A 19109-nucleotide genomic window follows, 5' to 3' on the forward strand; every position below is an offset into this window, starting at 1 on the left:
CAAGAGCCCATTGTCTTCCAGTTCACATTTCAAATGATTCCTGTAATCTACAGGTTGCTGAAGTGCGTTGACTTGGATGGGATAATCTTAACATATTATCACCGTTAGCCATGTATTGTGTTGTTATTTGCCTAGTTGAATTTTCTATCAATGGAACGTTTGACATCTAGAGTAGCACAAGTAAATACAGAAGTGCATGCAGTGACTAATTCTCTGGGTGGCTTGGCCTATTTTTACCTCAAGTCCATACTAATAGTTCTGCTTTCTGCTGTTCCAGCCTAACGTAGGTTAGTGAGCAAGAGTCATTTGATTTCGTTTGGGGAGTTTTTGGAGCTGAATGTTGTGCTGCGTATCTATGGAGAAACTGTTCAGGATATGAGTGGTCCTTGATGTGACTGGCCTCCTCTGGTATGGTTGGCAGACATGTGTGGTGGGAAGACTTGGCATTAGCTGCAAGGCAAGGCTAAACTTGCTGGGAAACAGTCTCTTAGGACCCCTAGTGCCCTCTACAGCTAATTGACTGTGTAAAGGGATACTGTTATGTGTCTACAGTTATATCTCTTAACTACGGGAAGCAAACAGCCTTTGCCTGACCTAAACGGCCTAGAAAGTATGAGGCAGCCTGCGAACAGGCTAACCATGAAAAATCCCCAATTCTTTTGTTTTGTTATCGGCACTTGAGTTGACCTTCCTGACTCTGTGGGAGCAAGGCTGTTGTTTTAACAAAACCAGCAGCGTTTACCTCAGCGCTGAATGAGGCGCCTCACCTTGAGACAGCATACTTGAGGTTTTGAATGGCACGGCTTTGTTTTACTTTGGTTTGAGCTGGGTTTTTTTGTAGTGGTTGGCTTCCCTGAGAAAATGGCATTGCAGAGCCGCAAGGGCAGACTCTGTGACGGCAGGGTCTGCTCTCTTTGAGGATGCCTGTGGTAGTTCCACTGCTGCCTGACTGGCCCTGAGCTCCAAATTAGATAAGTGGCGTACCTCAATGAGGGAGCCTGTACCGAGGCTAAATATAGGGACTGAAGAGAGGTAGAGGGCCAGACAAATAGTTGCTGCTGTTCATGATGAGTCAATCTGTCTAATCACAAGCAGAACAACAGCGGACCTCAGAATATGTGTCAGTCAGTTGACTGAAATTTGTAGCAGGGAGAGAGCAACCCTTTGATCTGTCTCTTTAAGAGCCAAACTCAGAGAAAAGTGTTTTGGTTGGACATTCCAGACATAACTCCTACACGTTCTGGTATGGGGCTGTTGGCCTGCACATACGACATATGGGTTTGGGGTTCCTACAGATGTATAGGTAATGAATCAAGATAAAAGCTGCTTCAGACAGTAATATGTTTGTTCATTGGCTGCGTATGTTTCTCTGCGTCCTCATCTAAAGCTCAGCTAATAAGCCAGTCACTGACACCTTGAGGGCCTCAAAGCACAGAGATAGCTCACTCCCACAGAGGTTGAGATACTGCCATTCCTCTCTCGCACACCTCAGTGTGCAAAAGCTCAAACCAAGCTTTCTGCTGTTGTACAAGTATGACTCTACACTCTATGACAGTGATTTAAAGAACCCGAAACGTGTGCTGTTCATTGACCAGCCAGGATCAGATATCTTGAACCTAAAATAAGTGCCAGCAAGTTTGCTCAATTACAGGACAGAATCTGCTAAATGAACCCGTGTCAAGGGGCACACTGAGCTTCATGTACTGTGCTGACAGATCAGTGACGATTCATCTGCTGAGGTGATAGCCTCCGATGAGATAACGTTGGGCCTGTTTTTGGAGTAACCCACCCAGTCACCCATTCCTTTGTCAGTAATTGATACAGCCTGGCAGGTGTCATAACAACACAGCCCTCTCTCCAGCAGGCATATTTAAGTGTGGCTGACATGGACTGTCTGGCACTGTCCTTCAATAGACTCTGGGAACTTTGCAAGGGGGAAAGAAGGTGATGAGTGATGGTGAGGGGGGAGAAATTCAAGCATTTTTGGCTTCAGTCATCTACTGAAGTGTTACTGGGGAATTCCAGCCATCAACAGCTACAGCACATATCTGTTGCATGTTTCAAAGATGTGTAGGTGAAGAGTTAATAACACACTGAGAGGCTTTCATTCCACATCAGCTTGTCTGCTAGCATCAATAACAGTTGGACTTGGGACCATGATGCATTAGGTTTTTCCTAGTAAAGGCCTGGCTTATCATGTCATGCAGATACATGTAATCAAGGCACGTTATGTTGAGGCTATGTTGAGCTTGCATTGATTGTGTCCTATTACCCAGAGCCATAGAATGTTTCTGTGTGGGTGGGTATAGTAAAGGCGTGATCTATGTAGCCAAGGGTTACAGACTAACTTAAAGCCCAAGCCATAGTCACAGGCTATTATTTTCTCAGGTGTTCAACGCACCGCAACCTATGGAGGAAAGTAAACTTTCAGAAGTAAGCTCTTCACCTCCTCCACCTACCAATGCTTTCTCTCTCAGCTGCGTAGGAGTCTTCCTCCTGTTGTGTGCTAGCATGCTAGCGCTAATGAGGCCAGCTGTCCAAACGCTCAGCCGGTCAGCCAGAAGGGACTGCAGCCTTTGTTGATGCTAGGTGTTACATCTCCTGTTGGAACACACATTTTTGTTTCAACACCGCCAACCATTTGGCACAGGAAGACCGTCTCTGTTCACCCCCCCACACCACCATCACCACCAATCCTTTACTCTTTCTCTCACCAACCTTTGCTGTACTTCGCAGCTCCAACTTTTATTGTCCTGCTGGCCGTTGCCATCTCCCATCTGCACACACACAGCACATTGATTTTCTCTCTACAGCTTTATATTTGATCATTTTCTCTTGACACTGCTGGCGGAGAGTGTTGCCTTTGTAATCGCTGACCTCAGCTCCACACCTGAGTGGCTATGGCCCTAAACAGCCTCTCAGACTTGTCCTAAAGCACCTTCTGTTTCAGAATGAAGTGTTGCACCCTGTTTGGGCTGCTGAATGGACAATACATCACCTGGCAGAGTCGCTCTGACAGAAAAGAGAGGTAGGAATGAAGGAAGGGAGGTGATGTAAGGCAGACAACAGAGAGAGGAACACATTTATACAGCCGACATAAATCCAATTAATAATCAGTTGATTTGAATGGGATCCCAGCTTTATGGCTCCCAATTGTTCTATTGGCTTGCCTGTTTTGAACCTTAAATAGTCTGTAGCACCTAGCCTGGATAGCGATCTGTGGACAAGGGATGTGTGTCACCCCTAACTGAGCTGAATGTACCTCTTGAGAAGTACAATATAGAAGCGGTCAAGTCATGATAAAGAAAAAAAAAGCTAATATAGTGGAGTGAGGAACAGTGTGAAGAGAGGAAGGAGGTTGAGAATGAAATAGCTCTCCTGATGAACCCCGATAGGATTTCGCAGCTGCGGCACAGCAGTGTTGACCCTGCGAACAACTCGCCAAATAACAGCGCTTCTCCCTCCTCCTCCACCACCTTTCATCCATCCGCCCCCACACCTCCTTCCTCCCGCCTCCCCCTCAGCCTGAACCCTGCACGTCTCTATGAGTTTGTGTGAATACCAACTGGTTGTAATGACCCACACAATGCGGAGAGAAAGGGAGAGACCTCACCAAAACAATTCTCATTGATTGAAACAGACAAAAAACATAAGCAGCCACTTCAGAAAGAGGTGGGCGAGTGGGGTGGGGGTGAGTTAAGATGGAGAGGAAAAAAATGTTCAGGTGCTTTGTACTGGCAGTGCATATTCAGAGAGTGAATGCAGGTGGTGTGTGTATGTGCATGCGCTGTGCACAGTGTGTATGATGTGAGATAAAGTAGCTGGAGAGGGAGTTTCAGTGCTGCAGCGCAGGCCCTCTGCTGACTGGGCTGCTCTCACTGGAGAATTGATTTGGCCTCCGAGAGGATCTGTAGCTCTCTCAGTGGAACGGAGGGATGGAGGGGAGGGGGGGGAGAAATGGAAGGAGAGTGGGTGGAAGTAACACAGGTGGAATTGAGAGATGGAGGAACTGGTTGGAAATGAAAAGAAGACACAGGAACACACACACTCATGCACTCACACACATCTGAAGCAGACAGTCGGTCAGGAAAATTTACTCCCCGTAATAACCCTCTCTGTAGGCTGGCTGTCTCTGTGTCTCCTGGCTCCTTCAGCCCATAACACAACCGACCAGGTCACACCGACTCCCACACAGCACACACACCACTTCAGCCTGCAATCTAATGATCTCACACACTGGGACTGAATGTGTGTCTGCAAGTGTCTTAGTGTGAATTTGCTCTGTTTCTCTGGAGTCTGTTGTTCCCGAGTTTGTTTTCACCATGGATTCATATATTTCTCAGATTTTCTTTTGCATATACTTTTACTACATGGAGGCATCAAAATCTTCCGTTGCAGTGTTTTTAATAGCCCTCAGTTCACTGTTGTTAGTACCCGACCTGTTTTATTCTCTCCTGCCTTAACAGCTCATTTTCCCCACAGGGATCATTTAAAGTTTCAACTCATCTACCGAAGTTAGGCCATGGTCTATTTAATTGGTGTTTCCAGCTCCCTAACCCCATCTCCTTCACCCATTCACTTTAATAGTTTTGACATTTAAATGACATAGTACATATACTTAACCTGTCCAACTCATGGCCTTTCACATTCAGTGCTCATAATGAAGAAGCACATACAGTACACCTCCCATTATCTTTATCAAGGAGAAAAATACTTAAAATGTGTAACCTGTTCACTCTCCTTTAAAGACTCATTTGAAAAATAGACGTAATCTGATCAGCCATTCTAACCTCTGTCCCCAATGTCTCCTTGTGCAGTGACTAACTACAGTAATGTGGTGGAGGCCGGCTCAGACTCAGATGACGAGGACAAGCTGCACATCGTGGAGGAGGAAGGCAGCCTGGCAGACGGGGCCGACTGCGACAGCACCCTGCCAGACGACGAGCACCCCAGAGAGCGCTGCTGGGACGGAGGTGAGACCAGGCGCACACTCATAATGCACGTTATTACACACATCCGTACTGAATCATGCAAATACACACCTCACATTCCTACCCACCATTTCCGCAATGTTCTGTGACTTCTGTTCCACTTTTCTGCGTTGCATAAAAGTTCAGCACAAGTGCTCATTTAATCTTATTTTCTGCTTTAAAATCTTTTCCTAGAATATCAAAAAATATGCCAGTGGGGGAAAAGAGCGCTCGATTCACCAATTGCCAGAACTGTCTTTAGACATTTGCCAGTTTATTAAGGCAAGGCAAAGTAAGGTCTTTCATGCCACTAGTATCACCCAAATTACACTGGCAAATGAAGCACTTAATTTCAAGTATGAGAACAAATGACTTCTTAAGATGTGTATTTTTATAGCAAGTGTCTCCTTTCACTGTCAGTCCTGGCATGGTTAGGCTGGCAAAGTGTCTTTGATATTTATTCCTATCTGCTCAGGATAAGAGCATTACTTTCTAATGCTTCTTGCACATACAATGCCCATGTGTCTTGCAGCCTCTTCGTGTTTTGTTACGACATCAGTCGTTTGACTGGTGCTGTCTCATTTTGACCTCAGCTGACGTGATGCAGGCTAAGTTAAGAAATGTCTCGCTGACATCTGTGCACAGTTAAGTACCAGGCTTTGTCTCATTGTGAAACACGGAGTGTAAGGAAACAGGTACTACACGTGGTGGCTTTCCAACTAAGGCAGGAAGCACGATATTAAACAAAGACAATGCCAACAGAGGGAGAGACCTTCAGGCACAGAAAATAACCTCACAGCCAGAGTCAGTGGAGAGCTTTATGGCACTGGTGGGCATTGGAGGGACCGCTGTGAACTTCTTTTTACCTCAAACCGTGTGGAAGTGACATCAGAGGTAGCCCACTGCCACAGGAAGGGCTGACGTCACACCCCCACCCTCCCCCCTTCCAAAACAATTGCAGGTGCTGAAGGATGTTGGTGTTCCAACCTGGGCCCAAGGCCTCTGTGTTGCTCTCCTGACCTCATGCTGCATGCGCATATAAATCTATGTGTCTGACAATGTTAATTTTCAGGCCCGTGCCAAGTACAGTATGTGCAACACTGTGACAAGCCCTTATGAAATGTAATTAGATATTCAGCCACAAGAATATTTATTTTAGGGTGTTGTTCCTAGCAGCTTTTGGCTGGATGTTTCATGGGTGAGAGATGTGTGAGAGCGAGGTGGACTTTGATTTAGCAAGAGGTCAAGTGAGCACAAGCGAAAATGTCCAGCGACCTATCACTTTCGGTTTAGGGAGGGATTTTTAGAAATTCCTCTCCTCTGAGTTGACTTCAGTTTCGACTCAGCCGGTTTCAGTTGCGGGGTTTCAGTTTGCACATACATGTGCATACTTTAAGCACAGACCTGTGCGCAGTGTGGCCACCTATTCCCCAGACTATGCTGTCATTTTCATCACTGCTCTCCAGCTGTACCTCCTTGCATAAAGGGAAAGTTGGAGGAAGAATAATGTCATTGGTTTTGGCCAGGGCTCGTGAACATTAAACACTTCAAAAGCATGAGTTACACTGAAACAGCTCAGCGAGCTGGCTGCGCTCCACAGTTATGCCTGATCAAGCAAATTTTCTTTTGCCTTCACTCATGTGCGCACACACTCACACACACACCTCTCTCTTTCTTGCTCTCTTACTGTCTCTCGCCCTCATCTCATACATCATACATACTTTGCTGTCACTCTGGATTGGACTGATGAAACACGGAGAAAGCCACAGTTCTTTAAACAAACACACTTCTCTCGTCTCTCATTCCTTCATCCCTCCCTCTGTTGGTTCCACCCCTAAGAACAGGTGGTGCAGCCTTGAAAAGTGACCACCACCCACTAATCTTCTCCTCAGCGTAGTCCAGTTTTCTTCAAATTAAAACCTTGACACCCCTTCTCCTGAGACTGCCGTGCTCCAAAACCAAAGGGCGGTTTTTCACTGCTTTGCCATCTCTCCTCTCCTTTTCTTTTTTTGTGCGCTCGCTCCCTCTCACTGTTTCTCTTGTTCTGAATCATTCCTCTTGATTATATGGTATCATGGGCCCCCTGCTCGCTGTCATTACTCATTCACTGCTAAATGATTATGTGGTGGTGGAAAAGCCTGGTGTTGGTGCAGTAAACTGCAGCCTGCTCCCCTCTAAGAACAGGCTGGCTAACTCCAGGGGAGGAAAAGGCAGTGAGTGTTGACCTGGGAGGGCTTCTCCTTTATATTTGATGAGTTGAAGAGCGTGATTACATCTCAGAGAATGGGCAGGGTGGAGCTGGAGGGCTTTGATATCGTGAGGCTGCAGTGGCACTTAATGAGAGTGAACGGCTGCATGGAAATATAGCATAAGGCCACTAGAAGATGAGCTGGTTGTTTGTTGAGTGTGTTTGATGGGCACTTGTGCTGCACTGTATTATTCCAACCAGCAGTAAAGTTGCAAGGCTCACACACAATGAGTGTTTCTTCACTGTTGGCCTCTGATGGCAGTGATGATATTTGACGTTCCTTATAATTGCTCTCAAATCCATTCGGTTCGTTTTGGCAGCAGAGACTCTGTGGACACACAGGAACACATACATTCCTGTGCGCCTTATGTCACGACGTGATGTTAAAACTGAGCCACCCCTCTGGACAGGAAAGGAAGAGTCTCCAGAGAGCTGGGAAGATTGTCCAGTGGAGACACGCAGCACAAATGCTTGATAGCACTAAGCCAAGGATAAGCAAATCATCCTCAACTTGGAAATATCTCACATCTCTCCTCTGACTTACCTTCTGTTGATGGGAGATAAGGCATAACATCGTAACTAATGATTGTGGAATATTTGAGCTGTTTGTGCGAATCCTTATCGCTGACATGTCTCTCCCATCCAAGATAGAATCTACAAACGGGTCTGGATGCACGACCACAGGAAGCAGTGGGGACAAAGGTTGGCCAGGGCAGGAAATGCATCATGGGATACTGTTGTATCATGTTGCAGAGATGTAGGCAGAGAGGGATGAGAACGAAACGAGGGAAAGAGGAGTGGAGAGAGTGGGTGGTCTAGTGATTTTGTTCTAAGATGTACCAAAGTTAGGTTACGCCGTAAAACAAATAAAGAACAAGCTACTTTTTTAGATCCAAACTGCAACAGAATGTCCTGCCACAACCTCGCAGGGGCTTCGTTCTGGGGTTTTTGAACTGATTTTCCACTTGTGCAGTGGTGCATTCACATCCCTGCGTCAGCACATAAATGGCCTGTGTGATGTTTCATGTCAGGGGAGCAGCCTGATAACGCGGGGCCGCCTCAGCGAGGCTGTGAACCCTTCTGGCCTCGCTCTGTACTTAACAAAGAGCCGAGAGAGGCAAACAGACGCACACACACTCACACACAAGGAGGGAAAACAACAGCTTGTCATACCTTTGCACCACAGACCCCCAACTGGGACTGTACTTCACACACATGCTCAACATTTAGTAGCCTAGAGGTGTGTTTGGGCGTTTGGATGCTGCCTTTGAGCAGGGGATGGAAGCACAGTCAGATCAGCACTTTCCCAAATGTTTTACAAGTTAAAAGTTAAAGCATGAAATATATAAGACTATCAATTGAAAGCATGTAGATGAGTAGGGAAATGCACTTGCTAGTTGTTTCTTCTTGTTATGCTAAGCTAAGCAAACCAGCTGTGAGCTTCAGCTTCATATTTAATATACAGATGTGAGGGTGGTATTGATTTTCTCAACTCTTGAAAAGAAAGTGAATAAGCTGTTTATCTATGATCCTAAGGAAATGTGGCAAACATCTCAAGGGGGGTGTTGATGCAGTTGAGGTCATGGGAGAAAAGCTGTGTGATATGTGGGGGTTAGCAGCCCCTAATGTGTTCCTGACCCACTGGTGTATGATGAGAATTCCACAATTCAGCGTTCTCAGCACCTGCTGCTGGCTTCTGCTTTACACACATGCACAAGTTCAAGCACACAGCCTCTCTCTCTGTATTATCTCTCACTGGTCTTTTACAGAGTGGGAGGTTCCTTCAAACGGTCTTCAATAACCATAGCAACAAATGACTGCACTCATATTGTTTCATGGCTTTTTGAGGTGCACCAGAGGAAGCCAGAGCCGGGCTGTATCTAAGAGTACTGGTATTCAGTGTGCGTCGGTGAGTCATGGAGCGCTACACCTGCTCCCATCTCCGAGGAGAACACAGCTGGGCTCGTCTTTCAACACACACACAATTCACAAAACACAATTCTCAAATCTCTTAAGCAGGGGGAGTGTTTAAATCAAGCCGTAAAACATCTGCCCAGTAAACACAAGCACAGTATCCACAGTAGCCTAACTTTGCTTTTAGCTGATAGCTCACCCTTGCAATTATTCCGTGTAATGATACACATAGGCACACTAACATATCCATTGAGGAATAATGCTCAGTTTAATCGCCGACACACTATACTTGGTTCCGGTATCCACTTCAGGAAGCTCTGGGAGAGCAGAGACGGAAACGGGGAAGGAAGCTTTCGTGCATCCTAAACTCCATCCTCAGGTTACACTTCCTATAAGCCACAGCTTGGTAATTAGTGCTCGTTAGACCAGCTAGCCGGGCTCATGTGATGTGGAGTTAAAAATGTGCTCGGCTCCCACATGCAGGCTCTCGTTTGCTGGGATATTAAACACAGTCTGAAGGCCAAGCCTCTCCAGAGAGCAGAGCGTGGTGTGTGTGTGTGCGAGCATGTGTGCATGCATCCGTTCCTGCGTGATATCTATCTGCCGCAATACACCAGAACAAGATTCATCACCTAATTACTAGTCCCAGTCTCAACAAGTACCTTACCTAACATTGTGAATAGAGGCTTACCATTCAGTTCTTACAAAGAGCTTGATGCTCATACAGTAGCCTGTGGCCTTTGATGCTAATTAGTTTTCTCATCCTATTGTGAACAACAGTATTCAGGGTGTTTGTGTTTTTTCTCATGGCGCTGTATGCATCATTCCAGGCTGGTGAACTTGTCATGATCAAGGGCTTGGACTGTCAGATCCGATTTAGCTATAGTGACACTGCGACATTATTGGTTTATCGCATTTCATATACAAAGGTTAAGGTTTCAGATGTACAGCCTGCATTGATAGAAAAACATGCAAGCCTTGAAATAATGAGGTAATCGATAATTTCTTTTGACTCTAATCAGTGTGTGTTTGTCGCTTCACAGTGAAGGAGGATTGTGTGTCAGACGGCGAGGATGACATGAGCACAGACGCTCTAGTGGAGGAGATGCTCCAGCAAGGAGACACAGCCGTCATCTACCCAGAGGCCCCAGAGGACGAGCCTCAGCGTCAGGGCACCCCTGATGCCAGCGTCCATGATGAGAACGGTACGGCACATCACCACTAGGCATTCACAGCCCATTCATGTCATACAAAAAAAACATGAAAACTCTTTTACCCAGATCATTTCTGTGCGTAAATCCCTTCCCAGTAAAATGATTATGTGCTTTGTGTATTCATTGCTTTGAGTGTCATTCATATCTTTATTAGTAGCACACACAAGCAAAGTGTAGTGTCCCTAAATCACACACGCACTGAAACACACACTGCTATTTCCAACCGAGAGCTCACAGTCACTGAGCTCGCACACTATTACTGCACCTACCCAGTAATTACTCGCCCCCCGGGGACGGCTCTACCTGCTCCCTGTCTCACCTCAGGTGTTAACTCCACCCCATTAACGCCACTCTCCGACATCATTACACACACTGCTATTTGTTAAGTGCAGCACACTGGGGCCTTTATTGCTCCCGGGCTTTTGGCTTTTACCTGCTACCACGGAGGGAAAAAAGAGAGGAGGGAGGGGAGGAAGAGAAACAGCATCACCTGAGCAAATTTGTCACGTATGTACGAGCTCTGACTCACAGTTACCTGGGCGATAATGTGTGTGTGCATTCCCATCCCAAGGCCCTCACCTGTCCCGCAGGGGAACTTAATACATCACCTGTTAACAAAGTAATGCTTTACCTGTGTGGGAGCCGGGCAATTGAGACCCTCTGTTAACCAGCTTGGATCTCAGCAGGCAGCTTTTGTTTACCAAGCTCACTTTTCCTTACATGTGTGGGTGTTTTTGAAAGGCTTCGAAAGCACAATAGGCAATCAAATGATGGAATTTCAAGCGCGTTAAAGCTGTAATCGCTGGGCTTTGTGTCAGCAAGAAGTACGAAAGCAAAAATAAAACCGAGTCGTGCCTTGGCAACACAGCGAGCTATTTTCATAATGACAGGAAGGCATTACGGTGGGTCGCGAATCAGCTTTTATCCATTTGGTTACCTGGGTGCTGTTTACCTGTGGGGGAGGATCTCTCAGACATTGGTGAGATAGCAGGGGAGTGTTACTGTGACAGGCCTTGTGTAACATCAAAGAGCCCTCTCTGTGGACCATGTGTTTTAACCCCCTGTTCTCCCCCCTCCTTCACTGTAACATATGTCATTACAACTCTCCTCGTGTGTTTTTTTCACCCAGGAACTCCTGATTCGTTCTCTCAGCTGCTCACCTGCCCGTACTGCGCACGTGGCTACAAGCGTTACAGCTCCCTGAAGGAGCACATCAAGTACCGGCACGAGAAAACCGAAGAGAGCTTCAGCTGCCCAGAGTGCAGCTACAGCTTTGCATACCGCGCTCAACTGGAGAGGCATATGACAGTCCACAAGGGCGGACGGGATCAGGTAAAAACTGACTGACAAACTAGTCAGGACTGGATACTGACAAAACATTCTGCTGAGAGAGAAAAATCTCCCATTCCACTATCTTCTAATGTTCAAAAGACTTTCAATTATTTTTTTCCTTCTTCTGTCTTTTTTGATTTTTTTATCCTCTTAGTGCTATAAGTTGTAAGTAGAAATCCAGTTTTAACAAACTTCCTTTTATTGGATTCAAATGTTTAATGCAGCCAGATGATTTGTGAATCCTTGAATTCTCTTTGAAGAGCATACCACTGCTCTGGTATTATAATGAATAAGTATACTCATTAACATGAACAATTTGCAGTGCTGAAACCTTGTAGTGAAAAACTTAGACTATAATCACAATTGTGCATATTTTTAAAAAGATTTCTTTATTTATATTCTCTGCTTCAGTGTAATATTCGAATATTGGCATGCATCAGTCTACATTTTCTTCAGTGTGACTGGATTAATCATAATTGGTTTCAGTAGCATACTACCTCTGTAGTGCTGTAGTAATTCTTAATTATGCAGACATAGAAGGTTAGTCCTGTTTCTTTAGCTGCTCGCTTCCAAACATGATAAATAAACATGAGCTTTTGCCCCCGATTGATTAATGACATTGTGACATGAATTAGTAGCAGTTCAAAGGTTGTGTTTTCATTGTGTATCTCACTCCATGTCCCCTCTCCCCTCATCTGACAGAGACACATCACACAGTCGGGAGGCAATCGTAAATTCAAGTGCACTGAATGTGGCAAAGCATTTAAATACAAGCATCATCTGAAGGAGCACCTACGCATCCACAGCGGTGAGTGGACAACCCCTGTCACCATGGCAGCGTTCTGTGTGTGTGTGCGTGCACGTGAGATGCTGTAGTGTGCACATCATTGCCGTGATTCTCTGCTGGCCACAGATGTTTGAATGTCCACTGGACTAATATTTATGTTTTATTTATGTTTGAGCCAGTTGCCTGTATTTAGATATCCTTCATCGTATTTCAGTCTATTGTGTGCTCTTCCTTAATGTGCTATAATTGTGTTTCTTTTGGCATTATGGGACAGCAATTAGAGAAGGGCATTTCCCAATGGTGCCATTACATCAGCGTTTAAGCATCATTGAAATGCATTAGAGCTTTTTCCTGCCGTACTGCTCATAGCCTAGCTTTCTCATTTAGCTTGATTCACTAATGGAAATCTGTCTCCCCCCCACCCTCCTTTCTATCTGTTTCTCTGTCATACATGTTATGGTTTTATTCAGGAGAGAAACCCTATGAGTGCTCCAACTGCAAGAAGCGGTTCTCCCACTCAGGCTCATACAGCTCCCACATCAGCAGTAAGAAATGCATCAGCGTCATCTCAGTTAACGGCAGACCACGCTTAGGGAACGCCAAAAGCCAGACCCAGGGTCCATCACCGGTGCTGCCCACGTCGCCCTCAGTCCTCCGCACCCAGATTAGAGAGAAGCTGGAGCACAGCAAGCCCCTGCAGGAGCAGCTGCCCCTCAACCAGATCAAGACTGAGCCTGTGGACTACGAGTACAAGCCGACGGTGATAACATCCCCAACTGTGACCGGCATGAACGGTGGGATTTTCAATGGTGCTGCGGCTCCTCTGCAGGGCACAGTACAGGCCGTGGTCCTGCCCACCGTGGGGCTTGTGTCGCCCATCAGTATCAACCTGGCAGACCTGCAGAATGCTCTTAAAGTGGCAGTGGACGGTAACGTCATTCGCCAGGTACTGGAAAGCAATGCCAAAGGCCAGGGACAGGTGAACTCGGGTTTAACCACTGGAACTCTCCATGCCCCGCAGCAGCAACTCATCTCAGCCATCAGTCTGCCTATTGTAGGCCAGGATGGAAATGCAAAAATCATTATAAACTACAGTTTGGACCCCAACCAGGGCCAGCTCACAGCGCAAAACCTGAAGAAAGAGCCTGAGCCTAACTCACCATCTCAGACCACCACTGACACCTTCAAGTCCCAGAAACTCCCAGAAGATCTGACCATCAAAGGCACCAGGCCCAAAGAGACTGAAGAAAAAGAGGAAAAGACCACTAAAACTTGTCTCCTGTGTGATAACTGTCCCGGCGGGCTGGAAGCGCTCCATGCCCTCAAGCACTGCAAGACAGATGGTCTCAGGCTGAACGGAGCAGGCCTAGATAAGTCTGAGTCTGCTGTTGCTGCCCTGCTGTCAGAGGGAGGACTCTGCCACCAGCCCAAAAACCTCTTGTCCCTGCTCAAGGCCTACTTTGCCTTAAATGCAGAGCCCACCAAGGATGAGCTGGCCAAGATCTCTGACTCGGTCAGCCTGCCGATCCATGTGGTTAAGAAGTGGTTTGACAAAATGCAGGAGGGCCAGATATCACTGGGTGCCCCAACACCTCCCTCAGAGGAAGAGGACACCTGTGAAGCTAACAGCGTGGTGTCTCTGGTCCCAGGGAACGACACGGCCAATATGAGCCCATCTGTGACCCAAGATAGCCCGACAGAAGCCACCCCAGCAGAGGTCAACGGCACTGACAGGTCACCAGCCTCCCCCTCGCCACTAAACCTGACAGCTGGGGGTCCAGTCCCAGCCCAGCCTCCCCAGAGCACTGAGGGACCCCTAGACCTGTCGCTGCCAAAGCCAGCCAGAGAGGAAGTGGAGAGAGTGGTGGCTAAAGGCCGCATTTACCCCTCCCCTTCCTCTGGCTCTACCAATGTGGATGAACCCCTAAACTTAACTTGCACAAAGAAAGAGGCATCGCCACTCTCAGCCATGGGCGCCAGCCCCATTGCAATGTACGCCAGCCAGACAAGTGCCAAACCCCTCGACATTGTGACCACAATGCAATGCCTAAGGGCACTTGCCACTAACAACAAACAGACTATCCTGATCCCCCAGCTGGCTTACACCTATACCACTACAGCAAACAGCCCTGCCGGGACCGAGACACAGGAAACCATCCACCTCAACGGACTGAAGGTACATCACCCAATTTTTGAAGTACACCTGTTTCTTAACGAGAAGATCAAAACCAGACTTCTTTGTTAAATTCATACACATACTAAAGCATAAAAACATGTTGTGGTTTTATGGGTGGTTTTGAGCTGGACTTTGTCACTGTGATAGTTTTCTCATCGCCGTCAGTTTACCTGCCAACTAGTGGATAATCCAAACAAGATGTAATGTGTTGATTAGTTACATTTAGAGGTGCTGGTAGGCAATTTTGTTGCCTTCAGACAGAGCCGGGCTAGCTGTTTCCAGTCTGAGTGACGGCTGATAGCTCTATAGTAATGCTCAGATATGAGAGTGGTAACTCAGGCCAAGAAAGCTTGGAAGCATATTTCCCATTTTAAACTATTGCTTTAGTCCATGTACTCCACAGTTACTGTGTGGCCAGCTGTACACAAGCGAGGAAAGTTATTTTTAAATTTTCACAGCTTTATTAGCTTCCAGAGTTAGTTTTTGTTCCTCTGGTTTCACTGGAGGTCAGCCACAGCAAACAGGTCTGACTCTAAAACTCTTAACATGCATTTGGAGAGGCGAGTGGATTGGTATCAAGTTGGCTTTTCACTTTTTGGAGTGATCAGTCAAACCCTTCAGTCCAGATCATTGCTTCTTATTGTTAAAAACCACCAGAACATGATAGATAGTGTGAAACCATCCAAAGTCTAATCAATAAGTCATATATAGAAATGTCAGAATTCACTGCTTTGTAAAAATGATAGCCCTTAATAGTTCTTCATTGTGCAGACACCTAATGGGCCTGTAATGATGGATGTAGATCTCACTGGGTGTGTGAGTGATCTTCCAGGGCTGTCACCAAGAGGACATGAGGCTGCACTTTACTGCAGAGCCCCTATTGATCTGCGGGAATCTGTTTAAACAGCACACCTCTGCTGCCTCATTGATTTATTGTTGTTGTATTATACTTTCGTGTTAAGTGGATTGGCATAGACCTGCCTTGTAAAAAAGAGCCCTGTGTATATATCTTTAATATTGCCCCACATCATCTTTCAGTGCATCAGTGGATGAGTTTTAGCAGCCCAGGGACAGGAAACAACTGTATGTGTGCTCAAAAGTGGTTGTGCTGTGGGCCAAGGCAAAGACTGGTTAGGCGTTTTTCGCTTTCTCATAACCTGAGAAGTCAGAGTGATGTTAATTTCACCTCCAGAGACAGCTATGAGTAGGATATGACACAGTGTCATTTCCTGTAGCGCACGCACACAAGTTGTTCTGAGTAATTCATTGTCTCTTTGCTGTAGAACACACAGGAAAAACCACACTTTGAAATTCCCACCAACACGTCTGTGATTTGTCATTTTCTCCAGGAGGAGAAGCAGGACACGGGCTCAGAGGGCGTGTCCACCGTGGAGGAGCAGAACGACTCCGACTCGGGCCCTCAGAGGAAGAAGATGAAGAAGACGGACAGCGGCATGTACGCCTGCGACCTGTGCGACAAGATCTTCCAGAAGAGCAGCTCGCTGCTGAGACACAAATACGAACACACAGGTAAACACAAAGTTCCCAGGCCTACACACAAACACAGCCAACAAAAAACAAAACTACCGGAACTTGTCTCAGCACCACTCACTGTTGGGTCCTGGGAAAGATGAGTCAGAGTGCGAGCGAACGGGGATTTTGAGCTACAGCGTAAAGAAGGGTGGACACCCCCATTCCAGCAGGTATTACTCAACACGCACAGAAGAGGTCTGAGAATTTCTTTCCGCCAACTCTCCACCTCTGCACTGCCAGCTTCTCATGTGAAGCACCAAATGTTGCAAGAAGCGAGCTCTGGTAGTGATTTGGATCGCTCCGAGATGATGATTCTGTGGCCAAGTGCAGGTCAGCGCTCTCAGAGACGTTTTTTTTTTTTTGTTTTTTTTTTTTTGCTTTATTGCTCTGATACCTGGCTTGCAACCACAGTTTTCAGCTCCAAATGACCTCATCCTAGGTGAAACTCGCTGTTCCCTGCCTGGATAAAGTTTCCTTGAAGGTTTTTCGAGCACGATTGTTGTGATTTTGTTGTATTGTTTTGAAATGTTCTCCTTGGATACATTGATGACAGACACTGTTATGGGCCTCTCAACCTTGTAGGGGGATTCACTGCGATTGCACTGCGGTGTTTATTGCCCCCCCCTTTTTTTTTTTTTTACTCAACAGCATTTGCGTTTTTCTTAAACAGAGATGCTGATGCATGTTTATTTTCTCTTGCTCTGCAGGGAAGCGACCTCACGAGTGTGGCATCTGCAGCAAGGCCTTCAAACACAAACACCACTTGATCGAACACATGAGGCTCCACTCGGGGGAGAAGCCGTACCAGTGCGACAAGTGCGGCAAGCGCTTCTCCCACTCGGGCTCCTACTCGCAGCACATGAACCACCGCTACTCCTACTGCAAGAAGGAGACGCAGAGCCAAGGCGGAGGCCGGGAGAGCCCCGAGGAGGACAGCGAGGCCCAGGCTGAGATGGAGGCCCTGGCCCGGGTGCAGGGGCGGCACCTGGCCCCCTCCCAGCTAGACTCGGACGAGCGAGGGAGCAGCACCAGAGAGGATGAGGAGAGCGAGGAGGAGGAGGAGGAGGAGGAAGGTGTAGTGGACATGGATGACATCCAGGTGGTGCAGATAGGTGATGAAGGAGGGGATGAGGAGGAGGAGGAGGCGGAAGAGAGGAATGAGGAGGAAATAGAGCGAGTACTGGTGGAGGGAGGAGAGGAGGAGAAGACAGAGATAGAGTTGAAGGAGGAAGGAGAGGAGGCTGACACAAGGCAGGAGGAGGAGCTCAGGAGCATTCAGGAAGAGGACGAAGTCAAGATGGAGGAAGAGGAGGCGATGGATACAGAAGAAGGGGTGACGGAAGAGGGGAAAGCAGAGGGGGAGGCCACAGAAGAGAGCGGAGGCGAAACAAACAGGAACGCTGTTTCTGAAGACTAGAACCAGACGCCGCAGGAGGAAGGAGATATAGACTAAAAGAGGAATCAGACTCCTCCATGAGACACAATCAGATTCCTCCTCTCACCCGGCAGAGGAAGAACACAGGAGGTGATGTCTGGTCACTCTGACAGTTCGTTTCAGTTCACTACTGTGTAGAAATCCAGGTGTGCCTGAAAAAAATACTCGTGACTTTTCCACAGGAGAACGATTTCTCACTGTTAGAAAAACCCATTTGTAAAGAAAACGATGAAGACAAACACAAATTTTAACAAACGAAGGAAATGCATTATACAGACTTTGGAAGCTAGAGCCGACACGTTTTAGATAATGTTTTATTACTAAAACACCTTGGGTCATTTCTTTTTATCAGTGTTACTAATTTTATCACTCATATTTTAACCTTTAAAAGATGTACAGTTGGGAGATATTTCTATACCTTTTTATTGCCAATGAACAAAAAAAAGTCAGTATTTTATTAAGTTGGAAGGAAAATAAGAAAAATCCTGTGCACTACAAGTGGCTTGGTTTACCTATAGATTGAACAGTTGAGTTGTGTTGTCTACCCTTCAGTATTACCGCACTAGATGTACCACACCATCACGCTAGCAGATGTTAGCATAACATGTCTCTTTGGTGTTCTTTTGATTGGATTGTGAGCCTTAAGAAGAAGAAGAAGAAGAAGAAGAACAACAACAACAACAACAACGGAGAGCAGACGGGTCTCTTCGGTCATTATTTGCTGAGTGTCCAAGTTTCTTTACAAATCAGTGTTTCATAAGAATAGCTTGACATTGTGGGAAATTTCACTTCTTTTGTTGGTGAGAGTCAGATATACAGCCAGCAGCTGCTCAGCTTAGCTTAGCATAGCATGAAGGACAGACAGGGGGAAACTGCTGCTGAATCCAAAGCTGCTAAAGCTAACAGTTATTTCCTGCTCACCTGCTGCTCCACACTGCAGTGCAGAAGGTGGCAGTAATGCATGCCAGACTATTTCTGACTTCCACACCGTGCCAGGCTAGCCGTTTCCTCCTGTAGCATTTATGCTAAACTCAGCTAACCACCTCCTGGCTGCAGCTTCACATTCACCGGACAGGTGTGAGATCGACCTTCCGTCTAACTCTCAGCGAGAAAGCAAATAGAAGTGTATTTTCCCAAAATGTTGAACTGTTGTTCAGAGCGAGCAGAAAGGGGATGTAGAAAACTGTCTGACCCTCCCTATACCTACCCCCCACTCCGAGCCATATGCAAAAAAAATCCAACTAAAACAAGAGAAACATGCATATCAAAAGTGCCATTGAATATTGCTGGTGAAGCTTAGCAGCTATGATCAGGTATTGCCGGGTCCCAGACAAACCAATTAAGCCGGAATACTGTTGACTTTGGCTCGCCACCACACCTGAGAGAGCAGAGTTAGCCTACCACGTAATCATGTATCATAGATTTTAGATAAATTGCTTTTATTTCTAATCTGAGCGGCTAAAAGAACTACAATGCACATGTTTTCTAATGGATGATGAT

General features: G+C 46.5%; 1 protein-coding gene across 3 annotated transcripts in view; it reads left to right on the plus strand.

Annotated features, from left to right (window-relative positions):
• zeb1b (zinc finger E-box binding homeobox 1b) overlaps nucleotides 1-18865 on the plus strand; it is a 46918-nt gene extending 28053 nt beyond the window's left edge. For 2 of the 3 annotated variants that reach the window (XM_070986544.1, XM_070986542.1), the window contains exons 2-8: nucleotides 4818-4973; nucleotides 10176-10337; nucleotides 11476-11678; nucleotides 12381-12486; nucleotides 12936-14641; nucleotides 15991-16171; nucleotides 16882-18865. In XM_070986544.1, the coding sequence (XP_070842645.1) occupies nucleotides 10211-10337; nucleotides 11476-11678; nucleotides 12381-12486; nucleotides 12936-14641; nucleotides 15991-16171; nucleotides 16882-17591 (3033 nt within the window). In that variant the 5' untranslated portion in view covers nucleotides 4818-4973; nucleotides 10176-10210 and the 3' untranslated portion in view covers nucleotides 17592-18865. Of the gene's footprint in view, nucleotides 1-2902; nucleotides 3029-4817; nucleotides 4974-10175; nucleotides 10338-11475; nucleotides 11679-12380; nucleotides 12487-12935; nucleotides 14642-15990; nucleotides 16172-16881 lie in introns of those variants that run through there. The other variant, XM_070986543.1, reaches the window with a different exon arrangement.
• The last annotated feature ends 244 nt before the right edge of the window (nucleotides 18866-19109 follow it).

Source organism: Chaetodon trifascialis, chromosome 18 (genome assembly GCF_039877785.1).
Source record: "Chaetodon trifascialis isolate fChaTrf1 chromosome 18, fChaTrf1.hap1, whole genome shotgun sequence".
NCBI classification, from domain to species: Eukaryota; Metazoa; Chordata; class Actinopteri; order Chaetodontiformes; family Chaetodontidae; genus Chaetodon; species Chaetodon trifascialis.